The 19506-nt window shown below is 41.5% G+C and overlaps 1 protein-coding gene across 7 annotated transcripts in view; it reads left to right on the top strand.

The window, feature by feature from the left end:
• mybpc3.L (myosin binding protein C3 L homeolog) overlaps nt 1-19506 on the top strand; it is a 60938-nt gene that overhangs the window by 34591 nt on the left and 6841 nt on the right. For 4 of the 7 annotated variants that reach the window (XM_041589883.1, XM_041589882.1, XM_041589881.1 and 1 more), the window contains 7 exons: nt 232-368; nt 3512-3577; nt 4828-4987; nt 5651-5755; nt 5850-6038; nt 15412-15546; nt 18314-18481. In XM_041589883.1, coding sequence (XP_041445817.1) covers nt 232-368; nt 3512-3577; nt 4828-4987; nt 5651-5755; nt 5850-6038; nt 15412-15546; nt 18314-18481 — 960 coding nt within the window. The remainder of the gene's footprint in view (nt 1-231; nt 369-3511; nt 3578-4827; nt 4988-5650; nt 5756-5849; nt 6039-15411; nt 15547-18313; nt 18482-19506) is intronic. The other 3 variants (XM_041589884.1, XM_041589886.1, XM_041589885.1) reach the window with 1 other exon arrangement.

Below are 19506 nucleotides of genomic sequence, written 5' to 3'. Positions count from 1 at the left end.
TGTATTTAACTAGTATGATTAGTATACTATAAATTACGGGTTGGTTTGAGCTGAGTGCTTGTGTTTGAACACCTGTGATGATAAATGTGATTTCCTACAGTTCCATTGTATTTTATCACGTCTTCCGTGCGTTTGTTCAGGGATATACAGGATCATATTTTTAGTTTGATTTCCATGCACCCCATCTTTTATTCACTACTGGGTTTTGTTTGCTGTGTTGCCCAACCCCAGAGCCCCCCAAGATCAAACTGGACTGCATGTCACAGTGTGCCGACACCATCATTGTCGTTGCTGGCAACAAATTACGCCTTGACGTCCCAATAACTGGGGATCCGGCCCCCACTGTTATCTGGATGAAGGGGGATAAGGTAGGAAGTACCGATTGTCCTTTTCTTATTTCAGAACCGCGTTCTGTTTGAGGTTATTCCAGTAACATGGCACCAGATGTTGGGACATGCAAACTAGCACCGAATCCTGTGGCATAAGCAAAAAAAACTTTTGAAAAGCCACAGTCCAAGAGTTGATGGCTAGTGCAATCTAGGGCCAGAATATTCCAGATATCATCTCCTTTCTTTAGCACACACTTATTGATTAAGTCCGTTTTTTGCTGCCCAAAACATTCTGCCACCATAATTCTTTGACCTACTATGTAAGTACTAGTTCATAGAAACTTTTCCACGCCAAGACAAGGGACATTTATGTTTGCATACATCTATATTGTTTAGGGTGCCAGACCCCCATGAATTATTAAAGGGATACTGTCATGGGAAAAAAAAAAATTTTCAAAATGAATCAGTTAATAGTGCTGCTCCAGCAGAATTCTGCACTGAAATCCATTTCTCAAAAGAACAAACAGATTTTTTTATATTCAATTTTGAAATCTGACATGGGGCTAGACATATTGTCAATTTCCCAGCTGCCCCAAGTCATGTGACTTGTGCTCTGATAAACTTCGATCACTCTTTACTGCTGTACTGCAAGTTGGAGTGATATCACCCCCTCCATTTTTCCCCCCAGCAGCCAAACAACAGAACAATGGGAAGGTAACCAGATAGCAGCTCCCTAACACAAGATAACAGCTGCCTGGTAGATCTAAGAACAACACTCAATAGTAAAAACCCATGTCCCACTGAGACACATTCAGTTACATTGAGTAGGAGAAACAACAGCCTGTCAGAAAGCATTTCTCTTCTAAAGTGCAGGCACAAGTCACATGACCAGGGGCAGCTGGGAAATTGACAAAATGTCTAGCCCCATGTCAGATTTCAAAATTAAATATAAAAAAATCTGTTTGCTCTTTTGAGAAATGGATTTCAGTGCAGAATTCTGCCGAAGCAGCACTAGTAACTGGTTCATTTGGGAAAAATTTTTTTTCCCATGACAGTATCCCTTTAAGACAAGTAAACCTCACAATTATATCTTCATGTTCATTAGTACACCACGCAAGAACTTCAGTAGTAGCCATTGCAAGTAAACCTTATCTTATTAGTAGATCTTGAAAGTAAACATTACTTTATTAGTAAGTCAGTACACTTTAATAAACTATTTGACTTTAGTTCATTAATGGACCTTGCAAGAGCTCCTTTGGTCAATATTGGTAAATTACTCAAGAATCCCTTAAGCATTAGTAGACAGTAGAAGTACACCTTAGATCAGTGATCCCCAACCAGTAGCTCGTGAGCAACATGTTGGTCTCCAACTCCTTGGATATTGCTCTCAGTGTCCTCAAAGCAGGTGTTTTTTTTAATTCCAGGCTTGGAAGCAAGTTTTAATTCCATAAAAACTAAGTATAGTGCCAAGTAGAGCCTCTTGTAGGCTGCCAGTCCACATAGGGGCTACCAAATAGCCAATCACATCCCTTATTTGGCACCCCAAGGGACGTTTACGTTCTTGTGTTGCTCCCCAACTCTTTTTACATTTGAATGTGGATCATGGGTAAAAAAGGTTGGGGACCCCTGCTTTAGGTCATTACTGCAGATTGCCATAGCACCTTAGTTCATTAGCATCCCTTGCACATACACCTTATACCATTAGAATGTTTTACATCTTCATTCATTATGTGAACTTCACAAAAAGACCATAGTTCATCGGTGGACCCTACAAGTTGACCAAAGTTCATTAGAAGACTTTGTATGGATGCATTAGTTCGTTTGTAGACCAGAGTTCATTAGTAGACCATTCAGCAGCTCCTGACTTCAGTAGTTGACCATGCATGTAGATCTTAAAAGTAAAACCTTAGTACTTTAGTACCCCTTGCAAGCCTACCTTGGTTCATCTGTATCTCTTCCAAGGACAGGTTGGTTGTTTAGTGGAACTTGCAAGTACATTTTACACAATTAGAACATTTGCAAGGATGTCTTAGTTTATTAGAATACCATACAAACACCTTTGCTCATAGGGAGTCCTTCCAAAAAGACCTTAGTTCATGGGTAGACCATACAAGTTGACCAAAGTTCATTAGAAGAACTTGCATGTATGCATAAGGTTAATTTTAAACCATACAAGTACACCAAAATTCATTAGTAGACCATTCAACAGCTCCTGTCTTCAGTGGTTGACCATGCACATAGATCTTAAAAGTAAATTTACTTTATTAGTAAGACAGGCTCTTTAGTTGACTGTTATACTTTGCAAGTAAACCTTAGTTTACTGTATTAGTACCCCTTGAAAGCCTACATAAGTTCATCTTTAGCCCTTGCAAGGACAACTAAGTTGTTTAGTGGACTTTGCAAGTACATGTTACACCATTAGAACATTTGCAAGTATGCCTTAGCTCATCATAATTCCATGCAAACACCATGTCCATAGGGAGACCTTCCAAAAATGACCTTAGTAGGGTCTTAGCAACACAAATAGACCAAAGTTCACTAGTAGACCTCATCAATTCACCTTGGCTTCATTAGCAGAGATTGCAATGTTAACTTAGTTCATTAGTACACCTTGCAAGTGCACTATAGTTTATTACTATAGTTCATCAGAAGATGTTGCAATCAAAAATTAGTTCATTAGTAGGTCATGCAAGGATGCCATAGTTTATTAGTAGACCTTGCAGGTTCATCTTAGAGGATCTTGCAAATGAAGCCCCCTATGAAGGTGGTTTCTGTGTTGGACATTATAACAATAAATCCAGCAGCATTATAACATTAAATCCAGATGAATCAAAAATATATTCGTGCCACTAACAAAGCTTTGCTAGTGGCACAAATAAATATTTGATTCATCTATCGGAGTGCTGCTGGATTTATTGTTATATTGTGGAAATGCACCTTTGCAGAAAGAAACACAGCTGTGCACCCGACGCTTCAACAAGCGATATAGTGTAAGTGCGGCACTATTATTGACTTTATTATATTGATTTTCTGTGTTGGACATGTAACTTTAACAGAGGTGAGAATCTTCCCTGCCTGATAAAGGCATTAATGGCTGCCCTTGCCTTTGGGAAGGTAAAACATACCTGTCGTTCCAAAACAATTATGTCATCACCAAATTCTTTAACCTTCCTCATGATCAGGTAATTGAGCAGACCAAGGTCAGGACTGAAACTGAGACTCAACACAACTTATACCGAGATGTGGATGTAAGTTGGGGCTCCTGCTCCCCGTAACTGCTTAAAAAATAGAGTAACGAATGGACACAGGCATTATTACTTATTATCACGTGTGAAGCATCCAGTTGTGTGGTCACATGAAATCTAACAACACTACTTAACGTTCTTTGTTTACAGGGGAGGCATTTATATACAAGGAATTCTATACATTTATACTTGGGATTTGAAATTCTATTTATTTTCCATAATTTGTGCGTATAGCTTGGCTGAGGAAAATTCGTTGAATCATTGTTGAAATTGAAAATTAAAGGAGAAGTAATGTTTTTGTGCCAACCATATGGTTATACCTACATGCTGTGTTGTCCAGTGGAAAATAAATGGAAGATTAACCCCTATTTACTAAAATTTTATTTTTTTTCTCCTTTTATCTTGATTTCTTTTCGCAGGTGATAACCTCTCCAGATGATTCTTTTTTCCACTTTCACCTTCCTTTTCTATTTTTTCCTCTTTTTTTCCATTGACATATTTTTGAACTTGCATGATCAGTTACGTGTAAAACATAACCAAAATACCATGCTATGTTTGTCCATTTTGGTTATGAGATGTCTTAGGTGGCTTACAGTTAAGGAAGCTAGAGATAGATTATTCCATGGACACTGGAACAAGTGATGAGTCTTGGTTGACCAGGCACGATGATGTTATACCTCCTTGTGCCCCCAATTTGTTACACTCTTAACTTGCAGCAAGTTAATAATATGTGAGCTCTGGTACTTTGACTCCAACTTTCCATGAGCAAAATGTTTAAGCAAACCCAAGACTTTACATGAAGTCAAACTTAGCTTTTTTTGGTTATGTTTTTTTAACAATTAACTTGACTTTTGATTTTCTTGTCTTCTTCTTCTTCTCAAGTTTCACTGTTTCTCTTCAAATCACTTTGGAACTTTAGTGGATCTGCCAACAGTTATATTGCCAGCACTTGGTTGGACACTGTGTCCTCAGCACTTGGTTATAATAATTCCACATTTCTTCATTAACGTTTCTCTTCAGTTTATGTCAACATTAAGTGCATCTGCTATGTTACATTTGTCATCTGGGAGGTGGGAAATTGGGGATATCTTGTGCTGTGTCATTTGGGAGGTGGGAAATAGGGGACATCTTCCATGATCTCTACTCAGCAGACAGTGGTTCTTCTTGAAAGGAGAGTCCCCTCTAGCAGCGTATCCCATACCAAAAGGATAAAAGAATGCCCTAAGCCCTAGCTTACAGACTTGTTTCCTCAGCTAATTTCAGAGGTTGATGGCAGAGTCCACGTGGAGACACACCAAGACCATTGTGTGTTCATTATTGAGGGAGCAGAGAAATCAGATGAAGGTGCCTACACCGTAGTGGTGAAGAATGAAGCTGGAGAGGACAAAGCTAACATCAATGTAAAGGTTATTGGTAAGTCATACAGTAGAAGGACAATCATTACTGTACAGACATACATATGTAGAACATATTAAAAATTAATAGAACTATCATTCAGTAAGTAAAGGGGTAAATCACTGCAGAAGACTCCTACATCCTTAAAAACTGCAAACTAGGGATACACCGATTCCAGGATTCGGTTCGGGATTCGGCCAGGATTTGGCCTTTTTCAGCAGGATTCGGATTCGGCTGAATCCTTCTGCCTGGCCGAACCGAATCCGATTCCTAATTTACATATGCAAATTAGGGGCGGGGAGGGAAATTGCATGACTTTTTGTCACAAAACAAGGAAATTAAAAAATGTTTTCCCCTTCCCACCCCTAATTTGCATATGCAAATTAGGGTTCGGATTCGGTTCGGGATTCGGGGGTTCAGCCTAATCCAAAATAGTGGATTCTGTGCATCCCTACTGCAAACCCTCACCTCCAAAACTTAAATGTATGCAGCTTTTGCCTAGCCAAAGAAAGAGCAGCAGAGTTGGGTTGGAGGCCTCCATGTTTGGCTGCCTCACATCTGTCCCAGCCTGGTTTGTGCTGCTCACCAACCAGTAACATGAACACTTGGTAACAAGAACAGAATTGCTTTAAGCTGATAGCAAGACATTCCAGATATTAATTTTGTATTTGTATGCAACAGAGGTCCCAGATCCACCCGAGTCCCCCAGGATATCAAACATTGGTGAAGATTTTTGCACAGTAAATTGGGATCCACCCAAGTATGATGGAGGTCAACCAGTCTTGGGTAAGATGCTTGATTTTCATTGATTGCCTTTTTTGGCCGTATTGTCATCTGGTTTACTGAACCATCACTGGAATGCTCCTCATTGTTCCTGCAGGCTATATCTTGGAGAGGAAGAAAAAGAAGAGTTACCGCTGGATGCGCCTGAATTACGACCTGGTCAAGGAATTAACCTACGAATCTAAGAGGATGATTGAGGGAGTAATATATGAGATGCGCATATATGCTGTAAATTCTATTGGCATGTCCCTCCCCAGTCAACCTTCACAGCCCTTCATGCCTATTGGTAAGTAACCAATCAATCGAATGCCAACTGGATGCTTATGGGAATGTGCTTGCTCTTGCCAATGTTAGTACACAGTAAATCGATTATGATTATGGGCGGTGTTGTGAGCTATGCCTGTGAGCTTCCACTGGGTTGTAAAGTGGTATTGTGCTGATTATATGGTGCTATGGTAAATACTCCAGGTAACGTTATTATGAGAGCCTGTGTTTTCCAAAAGTATAAGGAGCATGGTCTACCTTAAATGGGTGTGGTAGGTTTCAGAAGTTAAGCATGAGAACATCAGTCTACTGTTTTTAGAACTGGACAAGGTTTAAGGAATATTTTGGGAGCAATAAAGGAAAGAGTTCATTGTGAGGAACAAGGTGAATGGTGGTGTTGTTTACAGTGACAGTAAGAGATGCAGGTGTCTCTGCGAGGATCTGTTTGCACATGGGTGTGTTTAAAAAAATAAATGCTGGGAGGTATAATTGCAATTATGACCTTGTATGAAAGAACATGCCATTACATACATATATAGGGTGTTGATAGCACAACTGTTTCTAGAGGCCCTGGCACTGTTAAACTGAAGCTGTCATCATCACTTGATATTCTTGAAATTGTTTGACTTGACAACCAAGGACAGGGGAGCAATTAAACACAAAGTACTTTTGTGATCAACAACGTCCATGAACCTATTAGAGATGCCCCTTGGTTGTCCTTTTTAAGAACACCTTGCTTGAAACATGATCAGACCGAGGAAGGTTATATCACTTACTTTTGTTATTGTGGAACCTCCTGTGGCAACTCAACCAGCATGATATTGGCCTAGAGCAGGAAAGATTTAAGACTTACCTATACATTCAATTTGGGGGATCTATGTGTGTGAAGAGAAGCTTTGCTTCCATACTTCATAGAGACTGTATTGGACAATCCCAGGAATTATCCAGATACCTAATAGTGGGTTTAGAATAGGAGCTTCAGATAGGGTTCCTTGGAATGCTTTGAGAAGACTTTGAGAAGACATTCCCAGGCAGAAAATAATGTAACACGTAGGGGAATATTGAGCACAAGAGAACGAAGGTCTTTGAAAGACTGAAGAATAATGAAAGACCACTTTAACTTGGTTTCAAAAGAAAGATATCAAGGGAAGTAGATGCTCAACAAAAGTACAAAGTTAATTTGCATCTAGCTACATGTTTACATGGCTTCAAAACAGCAAACATAAATGGCAAGGAGATGTAGGTTACGGAAGTCAAGTATGCAGAGGATGAGGACACCAGTCTACTGTTCTTAGAATTGCTGCAGAGGAGGACATACTTGTCTGAATATTGTGGGAGCAATAAAGAGACAAGTTCATTTTGAGGAACAAGGTGAATGGTGGTGCTGTTGACAGTGACAGAGAGAGATGTTACATGGGATGATTTAGAGTGATGATAACTAGCAGGCGTCGCTAGCCATCCAAGAAGGAGCTGACATGAGACAGTTTGAAACCAGAGACTGGAATGAAGGTGAGAGGTCAGCTATGGGGAGACAGACATGTGTGTCGTCTACACAAACATAGTATTGTAAGTTAAAAGACCTAATAAATTAGCCATGGTAGTGTGTACAAAGACCAAAGACTGGGCCAAAGCAGAACTTATTGGTATCAGGGCCGGAACTAGGGGCAGGCAGAGTAGGCGCCCGCCTAGGGCGCAATCATGGGGGGGGCGCATATTTAAGGAGAATATTTTTTCTTTTTTAAACTCATTTTTCAATTTTATATACATACCTCCCAACATTTTGGAAGTAAGACGAGGGACAAAAAACAATAATTTCCGCACGTAGCGCAGCAATTTTTTGACCACACCCCTTTCTGTGGCCACACCCCCTAATTACCATGTTTGTTTTACAAAATTTGGCAGGTTATGAAAGTTTGAAAATATTTCTCCTTATCTAAACTGTGTTTTTGTGTCTCAAAATTGTTACAAAGTATCTTATTTGCACCTGTTAGCTGTTCTGGGCTCTCTGCTAAAAGTCAATTAAGTTAAAAAGTTTGTTTCTTTTTCTGGCTGTTCAGTGCAGAGAAAAGAGGGACTTCCCAGTACAAATGAGGGACTGCGGGTTGAGCTGTCAAAAGAGGGACTGTCCCTCTGAAAAAGGACAGTTGGGAGGTACTGTATGTATATACCGCCTGTTCCAACCCCCTCTTGCCCATGATTTGTATTGTGGGCAGAACCACTCCCCACCTCCCTCTTGGCAGCTGCTGGCACAGGTACATATTTGTGGGCAATATCTTGGCTTTTGCTTGCACAGGTAAACAGATGATTAGGGAAAATATGGTGGATTGTTGCTGCTGCTGGCGCAGATACATATTTGGAGGCAATATGATGGATTTCTGGCTCATATTTGGGAGCAATTTTGTGGATTTTTGGCTGCTGCTGGCAGAGGTACAGATTGGGGCAATATGAGGGATTGGCTGCTGCTGGCTCATGTACATAGGGCAATATGATTGCTGCTGGCACAGGTACACAGATATTTGGGGCAATATGATGGATTTTGGCTCCTGCAGGCACAGGTACAGATTAGGGGCAATATGATGCATTTTTTTGTCTGACGCTTGCATAGGTACAGATTAGGGGTAACAATATGATGGATGTTTTGGCTTATGCAATACACAGGCAATATGATAGGTGCTGGCACAGGTACAGGGGGCAATATGAATGGTAAGGTGGGAAATGGTAATGCATGACCAGGTGGGGGGGCACTGATTGAAGCCCTTGCCTAGGGTGCCAAAATACCTTGGCCCGGCCCTGCTTGGTATGTCAACATTAAGGGTCCACATGGAAGGAGGAAGACATAGTAGAAGAGCTTGGTCTACAGCAAGGCTGTTCATGACTACAGTATGTTCATTAACTCCATAACTTCTTTTTATGGCATCATAATTTGAATACAAAAATATATTGTCCATTCTATGGAAGAGGATAAATGGCACTAGTCTACAGTACTGAGGGCCAAAGAGCAACCAGTAGAAGTACAATACAATTCATTAAAGGAACAACTAGGGGTCAAGACAAGAATAAAATATAAAATACACTTACATTCATGTATATATGACCTGCTGCCGCTTGATCTTGCGCAAATAACCGGTTTGTCACGTGTTGTTGGCGTTACGTCAGGGTAGCCCTGAGTTTCTCTGGAGCATTTCTGCATTCTTTTACTATATTAGTCCTGAACCCTGCTGCTAGATGTCTATTCCAAGCATTCAATTCTTTCTGTAAAATAATACACCCGAGCATCACATCCCACAAATTCATAGTATGATCTTTCCCAGTATCACATCTCTTCTTGTAAAGAATATCCCGTGCCTGGAATTTATTGAATCCCCTAATACACATTTTTACTGCTCCGGGCCTCTGAGCTTTATAAGGCGGCCGTTTGTGGAGCAAGGCGGGGGGGGTATTTAAATACTGGAAACAGAATAACCTTTCCCTCTTCTATTGAAATGTAAGGCAATTTTATCACACTAGATTATTTTCTTCTCTTACAAGTTTAAGGAACACTGTTAAAAAAGAGTTTTTGCCTGAAAAATGGATTTATACGACACTTTGAAGAGGCTGTTCAACTTTCAATATGAAATGGAAAGTACAGCGGCTTTTACTTATGAGCACAATCAAAGCAAATTAGCAGCCCCTCTATATAATGACCTGCTGACATTTTTTGGCTAAGAAAATTGACAATTCAACAAATTCTGATGAATCTTCCCCTTTATTCTGCACTTTTCAAAATTATAATTTTTAGAAAAGGGCTTCAGGTCTCATTGATTAAAAAGAGTGCACTATTCTCCTTATTTATAATAATGTAACATTTTATCCAGCATTCCAGTACTGCAAAATGACCGCCTGTTGCGTTAACGCTGATACTAAAGTTGCACCTGTTTGATCGAAGCAATTGGCCTCAGCATCAATGTGGGTGAACTTGTGCAAGAAGCACCAGGGACAACATTTGGGAACCAGGAAGGTGCCATCATTTGAAAGCTTTGTGCCATACTAAGCCATGCTGTAGTGTCATGGGTGCTCCTACCCCCAGGTCTAGGATCGGATATCTGGAAACCCAATATCCAGAAGGCTTGGAATTATGGAAAAGCCATCTCTCATAGAGTCCATTTTTAATCAAATAATTCACATTTTTAAAAAATGATTTCCATTTTCTCTGTAATAATAAAACAGTAGCTTGTACTTGATCCCAACTAAGAGATAATTAATCCTTATTGGAGGCAAAACCAGCCTATTGGGTTTATTTAATGTTTACATGATTTTCTAGTAGACTTAAAGTATGAAGATCCAAATTACGGAAAACATTATCCAGATAAAGCTCAGAATTATAGAAATGATGTCTCCCATAGATTCCATTTTATCCAAATAATCCAGATTTTTAAAATAATTTCCTTTTTCTCTGTAATAATAAAACAGTAGCTTGTACTTGATCCCAACTAATATATAATTTATCCTTATTGGAGGTAAAACAATCCTATTGGGTTTAAACTAAGGGTCAGGGCACACAGGCAGATTCGGGGAGTTTAGGGGCCGTCAACAAATCTCTTCGGGGCAACTAATCTCCCCAAACTGCCTTCCCGTCGGCTAAAATGTCAATCGCCGGCGGGATGGCACTCGGAGCGATTCATTTCCAAAGTCACCCGAAGTTGCCTCACGGGGAAACTTCGGGCTACTTCGGGAAAACAAATTGCTCCGAGTGGCATCCCGCCGACGATTTACATTTTAGCCGGCAGCAGTGTCGGACTGGGATGCCAGGGGCCCACCAGAAAACCTTAGGTTGAGGGCCCACTTTCTAAACTATTATTCCTCCTCTCCTCACTCAACCTCTTTATTCTCCTAGTCTCTTTTCTCTACATATTTAACTCTATTCTTATTATTAAGCCTCTTTGTTCCCATAAAGAAATTGGGAATGACCATGAAATAGGTTAGAAGCAAGAGGGTCCACAAACACCTGGGCCCACCGGGAGTTTTCCTGGTATCCCTATGGGCCACTCCGACAATGGCCGGCAGGAAAGCAGGGGAGGCAGTTTGGGGAGATTAGTCGGCCCGAAGAAGAGGAGACTTGTCGCAAGGCAACTAATCTCCCTGAATCTGCCTGTGTGCCCTGACCCTTAAGATACGAAAATCGAAATGACAGAAAAAACCCTTATCTGGAAAACCCCAGCACCAAGCATTAATAACAGGTCACATACCTATACTGCCTTAAAAGCCAAAAAGTGTACCTTTCATTTGATCATAGAAGTGATGGACAGACGTTCAACAGTGTTGAACATCAGCAGTTTAGGGAAGGCTGGAGCAGTTCAGGCATTATCAGCGAGGGGCAGTGCTTGAGGATTGAGAAGAAACCGTTGACCGTTGACCACTATTAAAGGGGTTGTTTGTCTTTAAATTAACTTTTAGTATGATGTAAAAAGTGATATTCTGAGACAAGTTGCGATTGGTTTTCATTTTTTATTACTTGTGGGTTTTGAGTTATTCAGCAGCTCTCAGGTTTGCAATTGCAGCAATCCACAAATTACTCTAGCAACTTTTCTTTTTTCTTTTCGTTTTCAAGATATTAAAGGAGTTGTTCACCTTTCAATTAACTGGTTTTCATTTTTTTTTAATCATTTGTGGCTTTTGAGCTATTTAGCGTTTTGTTGGGCCATGCGCTGATTTGTATAAGAGACTGGAATATGAATAGGAGAGGCCTGAATAGAAAGATGAGGAATAAAAAGTAGCAATATCAATATATTTGTAGCCTTAAGGTGGCCATACACTGGCAGATTAAAGCTGCCGATATCAGTCCTTTAGACCAATTCGGCAATTTATCTGCCTGTGTATGGGGGCTTCCGACGGGTCTTCCCGATCGATATCTGGCCACGATATCGATCAGGAAGGTTTCATTTTTCTACCGACTGACCAGTCGGAGCCCATTGCTCCTCGTTGTAGCCGAACATTTGGATTATAGCCCTGCCGTTAGTGGGCATATCGGGGAAAGATCCACTCATTTGGCGATGACGCCAGACGAGCGGATCTCTTCATGTATGGCCAGCTTAACAGAGAATTTATTTTTAAGATGGGGTCGGTGACCCCCATTTGAAAGATGGAAAGATTCAGAAGAAAAAGGCAAATAATTCAAAAACGATTAAAAAAAGACCAGTTGAAAAGTTGCTTGGAATTAGCCATTCCATAACATATTAAAAGTTAACTTACATGTCAACCACTCCTTTAAGTCCAGGGTTCACTTTGTGCTCTGTATCTGTATCTATGGGGATCATCGTAGTCAAGCCTCACCCTGCACCTTGCATGGGATAAAAAAAATCTGTTGTCTTTTCAGCTGCTAATTTGCACTGAATAATGCACAAGTTATGGAACAGGCAGAGGGAAGGTGGACACCTACATCCCTCTGACCTCTTGAATACAGAGTTGCCAAATGTAGGCAGTGCTGTATTCATGTGGGTGGTCGGAGGACTCTGCATCAATTCAAGTGGATGCAGCATGCAAATTCCAAAAAATGTGAGGCTGTGCCCATTTCTTGCACTTTGTCACCCACAATTTAAATGCCCCCCTTGTTTTTTTGCACTGACTAAACAGCACAAAATATAAACAGTCCACACCTCACCCTCATTTGGATCCACATGATTCACAAAATCGTGCACCTGTGTTGGAGGGGAGCACTGCTTGTTACTTGTCTCAGGTATAAATATTTGTACTACACATTATTCTGGGGCAACAAATGCCACACTTTAAGTAAAAGCATGGCAAATTACATCCATTTATTTACATAGCACTTTGGCCATTGTGACATCACTTTTTTCCTGTCTATTCTGTAGCTTAGATGAATTATGCAATTAGTAATTAGGGTTTCCTTCCTAAAATTCTATAGAATTTGGGTAGTATTAAAATTAAATCCTGGGGACAGAATGGAAGGTTTCAGGGGTTTTTCTTTTATATCTTTTTTTGGTGATATCACAATTTTCTAAAAAAACGCGATGAGTTAGTAGAATGGAGTGGATGAAAATAAGCAAAAAGTTCTATTTTGAGTAACAACTAAGAGTAACCTCCACATCATTTTTGTGTAAAAGGATCAGCGCCCCCTTCCCAGACGGACGCACAGTAGAGAAGAGGGAAAGCGAGTAATTGTGCCAAATCTCCGTGACATTATATGGGATTAGGAGCAGCTGCTGGTCCATCCAAGTTTATAATATGTTGTCTGTTTTCCTAAAATCTTATGTTACCTAAAGTCATCTTTGAGGCAATAATACATTTGTCACTAACATGATATGATTCTGCATGTCAACATTCCCAAATGACGGTCACAGGACAAGTTTCTTTTACCCCCCGTTTCGGTCCGTCAGGCTTTTTATTTTATTTTGTGTCTTTTTTTCCATTTCTGTTCCCTGTAATGTTCTTATGTCCAATGGTTTGAGTTTCGTGAATGTGCTGATGAGCTCTCGGCTTCCAAAATTAGAGGTGACAGCATGAGGACGAAGATTAGTATGCAAATACATTTTCTCTGCTATGGGCAAAGGGTGGGGAGTTGGGTCGTCTGCAATGTGGAGCTCATTCCTCAGCCCACCCACCCCTTTTTGCAATGATGTGGATTCTAGACGAGTAGATCCCTGCCATACTTGTGCCATTCTAGGACTTCTGCTTGGAGCTTGGTGTCAGTGTCTATAGAGACCTCCATCAACTGATATAGAGCCCCACCATGACCCGTATCTCTAGGTGTGTGGATCCTGAAGATGCTCTTCAAGCTTCAAGAAATGAGAAGAGGCAGAAAGCTAAGAAAGAAATTAAAGGTCTGAACATTCACTAGAACATTGGGCATTGGATCTTCCGTTCCATGTAGAGAAATCTCTATACTTTAGGATGAGCTAAGGCTGAGTATTTTTTCAGAAGAACATGGTAGGACATATGGTAGGACTGATGGATATGCATGCTGGCTTATAAAGGTTGGGTCTTTTATGGTGTTCATAAGAATTGTTTCCTTTGTATTATTTTTTTTTTTTTAATTTCACCTGGGACCCAAACTTAATTTGGAGTCAACTTTCCAGTCCAAGAATTGTTATAGAATTAAATAAATGCATTGATGTTTCCTTTTGTTGGAGGACGTGTTCACTGTATCACGGTGGCCCACCCATTAACAGCATGGGGTCCCATAGAGTAAAAAATCCTTATTAAACACGTTGATATCTCCTGTAGTGACATATTAGACTTTTTCTGCCGAGTGGAAAACCTCATCTATTGTTTTTACAGTGTCAAAATATCTCCAAATCCTTATATTGTTCTTTGGAGCTTTTCTTGCAGTGACTTTAAGGTCCCTACTTAATAAGCTCTGTAGCATAATGCAAGAACTATAATGGGGGGCACAAGTTATTATGGAATTTGTGCCCCCCTCATATCTCGGCCCCCCAAAAGAATGTATATTGCGTTCACAGTTCCATCTGTGCAAATTCTATTTAGAATAAAGGAGAATAGCTTTACTGTCCCTTAAAGAAAGAATAGTCACTATTCCGTGCATCTCTCATTACTGCCCGGACCATTAATGTCAAGCAGCTAAATGGGAAATTTGATAGGACCAGCACCCAAGGTCGCTGTGAGACAATGGACTCTTTACTTTTATTAGCTGTACCAGGTTTGTGGTTGTGGCTGATGGGATTCTAACACTGATGAGACAAAAAGAGACTTTCACTGGTGGGGGTTAGTGTGAGCACTCCCACACTCAGCCGGTGCTCCCCATTAAACAAAATAAGTGTTTGGAATATGTATATGTATAAATGTGCCATTGGAATTTTTATTGGACTACTGTTGGGAGGTGGCCGAGCATTGTGCACCAGGCATCCTTGTGCCACCTAGTAGGTTGGGTGTGCGAGGTCCAACAACAATTGTATCCATTCTCAACGTTCACCATGGGTATTTTATGGTAATGGTGGCCTTTATAAGGATGAGGAACCAAAATCACTTTGCCCTGGTGCCTTAGTCCCTAGGGCAAAGTTTGCACTGCTCAGGCATAACTCCAAGGGCAACAGGCCTCCCATGGGTGGACAAGGATGCTCGTGCAACTGCGGTAGTCCCATCACTGCTTCTTTTTGCAGTGGTGCAACTTGTAATATTGGGATCCTTATTTGAAAGGCTACAATCTCTGCAGAAAGATTACCTGAATTGCACACACAAATGGAAGCTTTAGCATCAGCTGAAGCCACAGGGGACTACCATACTCAATCCCCCCCAACTACTGCTTCCCCTTATTACTCCCAAGCATATAAGCTGAAGTCAGAAAATGCAAGAATGGTACTTCTGTATTATAAGCTTTCTGTTGTCTAACCATGACAAATTTCTATGACCTTCTCATAATTCTCTATTCTTTTTCCTTTTAGCTCCCACCAGCGAGCCCACCATGCTGGTGGTGGATGATGTTAGTGACACCACCATAAGCTTAAAATGGAGACCCCCAGAGCGCATTGGCGCAGGAGGACTCGATGGCTACACTGTGGAATACTGCAAGGAAGGGTGTAAGTGCTTCATCCGTAAAATCGACTTTATCAATGTGCTTGAGCTTGTGTTCTTTTGATTCAACATGTGATTATTAAAGTGGATGTTGAGGTTCCCATCAACCTCTGCCATCATACTCCCCAATGGCCCAGGTGTAATGATGAATGCAAGAATATACTCCAATAAGCCTTCTAGTTGCCTATTTGCCATCTTGCTGTTACTCTTGGCTTGTTCAGAGTAACATTAGTGAGTTAAATTACTGCATAATCTCCTTAGGGTAGATAACACCAGGATGATTGATGTAGTAAAGCCAGTAGCTTGAATTCTTCTTGGAGTATGCTCTTGCATCCAGTGGCATAACTATTCACCGGTGGGCCCTGGTACAGCATGTGCACCTGGGCCCCCCTGTTGGGCTCTCCCCCCTATTAATCGTGCAAGCTGTAATATCTCCCCCTGCCCAGCCTCTTGTGATAACCATTATTGCGGCTCCGGTGGGCCCCAAGGGGGTATGGAGCCCGGTGCGATTGCACCCCCTGCACCCCTGGTAGTTACGCCACTGCTTGCATCTATTAAGTTTAGGCTGCATACCTAAGAGAGCTGGGGAGTGCAATGGGAGAGCCATGAGTAAGTATACATGCCCTTTAAGATTTATAATGTTTTTCAACACCCACTTCCTGCTCCTGAGCCTATAAGTCAGGAAGTAAACCTTTTGAATGAAAATGGCTTCCCACAGAGATTGTTAGAGTTTAGATAAAAAGGTACCTGTAGCACCGTGTTCTCTGAAAATATTTATGTATTCATGTTCGTGTATAGCCTACATCATGTCCTTTAATGTAGAGTTGGCTTCTATTCTAAAACAAGTGTCCCTTTAATTATCGCCTGCTGCACAAGTACCATGCCAGGAAAAACACTCCGCTTTATGAGTAATCACCGTGCTTATTTTATCTGCCTTAGAAAGAGCCAAAGAATTTTCAATTAAAGTAGCCAACGTAGATGGAAATCCTACTTGTTTCTATTATTTGGACTTATAAGTTACCTGATCTGGTGGTTCATATTCCCCAGCCCTCTTCACTTTAGATCTATTTCCTTCTGGCCCCGAGGCAGATGATAATAAATTCTAATTATTGGGGTTTGACACATCTCCTCTTTCCCGCGGCTGCTGTGCTTCATGTTCTCTGACTGACACCTCTAACCAGCCAGGGCATGTTCTTCAGCCACATAGCCAGAATACAGATAGGTCGGCTCAGGATTCACAGCAGCTTGGGCCAAGTCCACGGGAGTCCTGGCACTGCCCACAGCTTTGAAAATTATTATGTTTACGTCTGCCACACTAAAACACAGACAGGAATAAAAATGGTAAAATATCCATTTAAAGCAAAAGTCAACCTTGCATAAGGTCCAAGAAGATACATGAACTTAATTACAGATGCAGAAGAACTCTCCAATCACAATCCTGCCTAGTGCTATGGCAGTCATCTCATATTGAATATAGGGAGATAATTGTGCAAATTTGACTTGCTAATAAGGATGGATGGATGGACATAGATGAACACAGAGCAGGCAAGATTCTCATTGGAGGATCCTCTTGCACCCCTTTTATGTTACCACCTATCCCCTCACAGTCCCACCTGCTCCTTTTTCTGTTGGGCTGGACATTAGTTTTTAAAAGGCCTTTGTTTATTGGACAAGGTAGAACTGCCTGATATACATATGGCTGGAAATTGCCTTAATGGTGGGGAATCAATCGTCTTAATGGTGGGGAATCAATAATAAATAATCAATAAATCAGGGATGTCCAACCAGCAGCCTCCTAGTGGTTGTTAGACTAGACTAGAGGTTGTTGGACTAGACTAGTGGTTGTTGGACTAGACTAGTGGTTGTTGGACTAGACTAGTGGTTGTTGGACTAGACTAGTGGTTGTTGGACTAGACTAGTGGTTGTTGGACTAGACTAGTGGTTTTTAGACTAGACTAGTGGTTGTTGGACTAGACTAGTGGTTGTTGGACTAGACTAGTGGTTGTTGGACTAGACTAGTGGTTGTTGGACTAGACTAGTGGTTGTTGGACTAGACTAGTGGTTGTTAGACTAGACTAGTGGTTGTTGGACTAGACTAGTGGTTGTTAGACTAGACTAGTGGTTGTTGGACTAGATTAGTGGTTGTTAGACTAGACTAGTGGTTGTTACACTAGACTAGTGGTTGTTAGACTAGACTAGTGGTTGTTGGACTAGACTAGTGGTTGTTGGACTAGACTAGTGGTTGTTGGACTAGACTTTGGCCATTGGTGGAGTACTAGGCATTGCAGTTAAATTGCAGATGGACAGACATCTTTGACGCATATATTAAACCATCTAGATTTTTTTTACACAGTATAATAATGTATCTCTCCCCCCAAGATGCCACTGTGAAACTGGACAAGCCCAGAAAAAAAAAAGTTCTCTCCTTTATCCCTGAGATGCTCAGCCCAATTCACATGATGCTCCTAAAATGGCAAAGAGCAATATATACTGTATGAGAGGATTCCAGAGGGAACAGCTGTTACTCTCGGGAAGCTCTAGCAGTTGTTGGGCAGTGTATGGTAGTGTCAGCTGTTACTCAGCACCGTGAGATTCTGGCAGATCTGAGAATTCCTTTCTATGTGAATAGGATGCCACAGAAACCTGTCACTCCATTCCACAATGGGTATGGGGTATCCCAGTGTCTAGTCTAGCCTGGTAGCTATGTCTGGTTAGTTTCCAAACATTTTACTTTCTAACCTCCAAAAATTGTCTCACCTATTTTCCCTGCAGCCACAGAGTGGGTCCAGGCATTGCAAGGCCTCACAGAGAGAACCTCAGTCATGATCCGTGACCTCCCAACTGGAGAGAAACTCACCTTCAGAGTGCGAGCTATCAATCTGGCAGGACCCAGTGAGCCATGTACCATGAAAGAACCTGTAACCATCCGTGAAATCATGCGTAGGTGTCATACAGACCAGGGCCATATGGGGGGTGGGGAACACTTGAGTTTCTGAGGAATTGGAAGGGATTGAGTATTTTTGTGCTCATTCTGCTTAGTTGACATTGCCCACTGCCAATGATGCCCGGGCAGTCATTATTAATAACCTAGGCCCTGTAGGGGGTCCCCAAAATTTATGATGATCAGCCCTGCACAGGGGTACTTAGCCACTGAGTTAGACAAACAGCAGCGTGGGGGGTAGCAAGGAGGTATAGCACTAAAGTGGCTCAGCATGTGGGCAAATTGTGTTTTTTTGCATAAGTGGGCCAGTGTTTGTGAGAATTGAAGGATCACCCAGTTTAAAGCCCACTACACCTAGTGCTAATTAGGAACACAAAGCTCAGGCAGTACCACCAGCTAGTGCTCTTGTAAAAGGATACATTGGACTGGAGAACTAAATGCCTCTCTGGATCCCAAGTAAACCATCACAACATCACCTATTCCTGCACTTTCATTCACCACATCAATCTATCCACATGTCACCAATCTGGGGATCTGCAGCTGCTGCTGCTAAACTACCCCAGCTCCCAGCATCCCCAGTATGGCTGGCAGTGGGAATTGGGAGTTCAACAGGAACTAGATATTTACCAGTTGGCAGACATACAGAAGGAGCCCCCCCGGCTGGGAAAGGATTGTTGGAATCCCCTGTTTGGATCAACACCACATGTAAGATAATCTAGCATGATTTATAATGGAAGAGCCTGTACCTGTCAGCTGGATGTTCCACTGAGCCGAGACAACTTCCAACAGAATTCAAAGGGCACATAGAGGGAAGTCAGCCAATACAAACACCGTCACACACTAAGAGCTTAGTGCAGCAGAACTCAATGGCCTACTAACTGTCTGGGCAACACAAGCCAACATTGTGCAGCTGTCAGAGCTGAGATGCAAGTGCCCTTCCAACCTATAGATTGGCTAGCTGTCCCTCTGACCCCCAAATCCGAGAGTAGGGAAGAAAGGGCATTTGCCATTCTGTTATATTGTA

This window comes from Xenopus laevis, chromosome 4L (assembly GCF_017654675.1).
Source record: "Xenopus laevis strain J_2021 chromosome 4L, Xenopus_laevis_v10.1, whole genome shotgun sequence".
In the NCBI taxonomy this organism is placed as follows: Eukaryota; Metazoa; Chordata; class Amphibia; order Anura; family Pipidae; genus Xenopus; species Xenopus laevis.
This window is presented reverse-complemented; position numbering and strand designations above follow the sequence as displayed.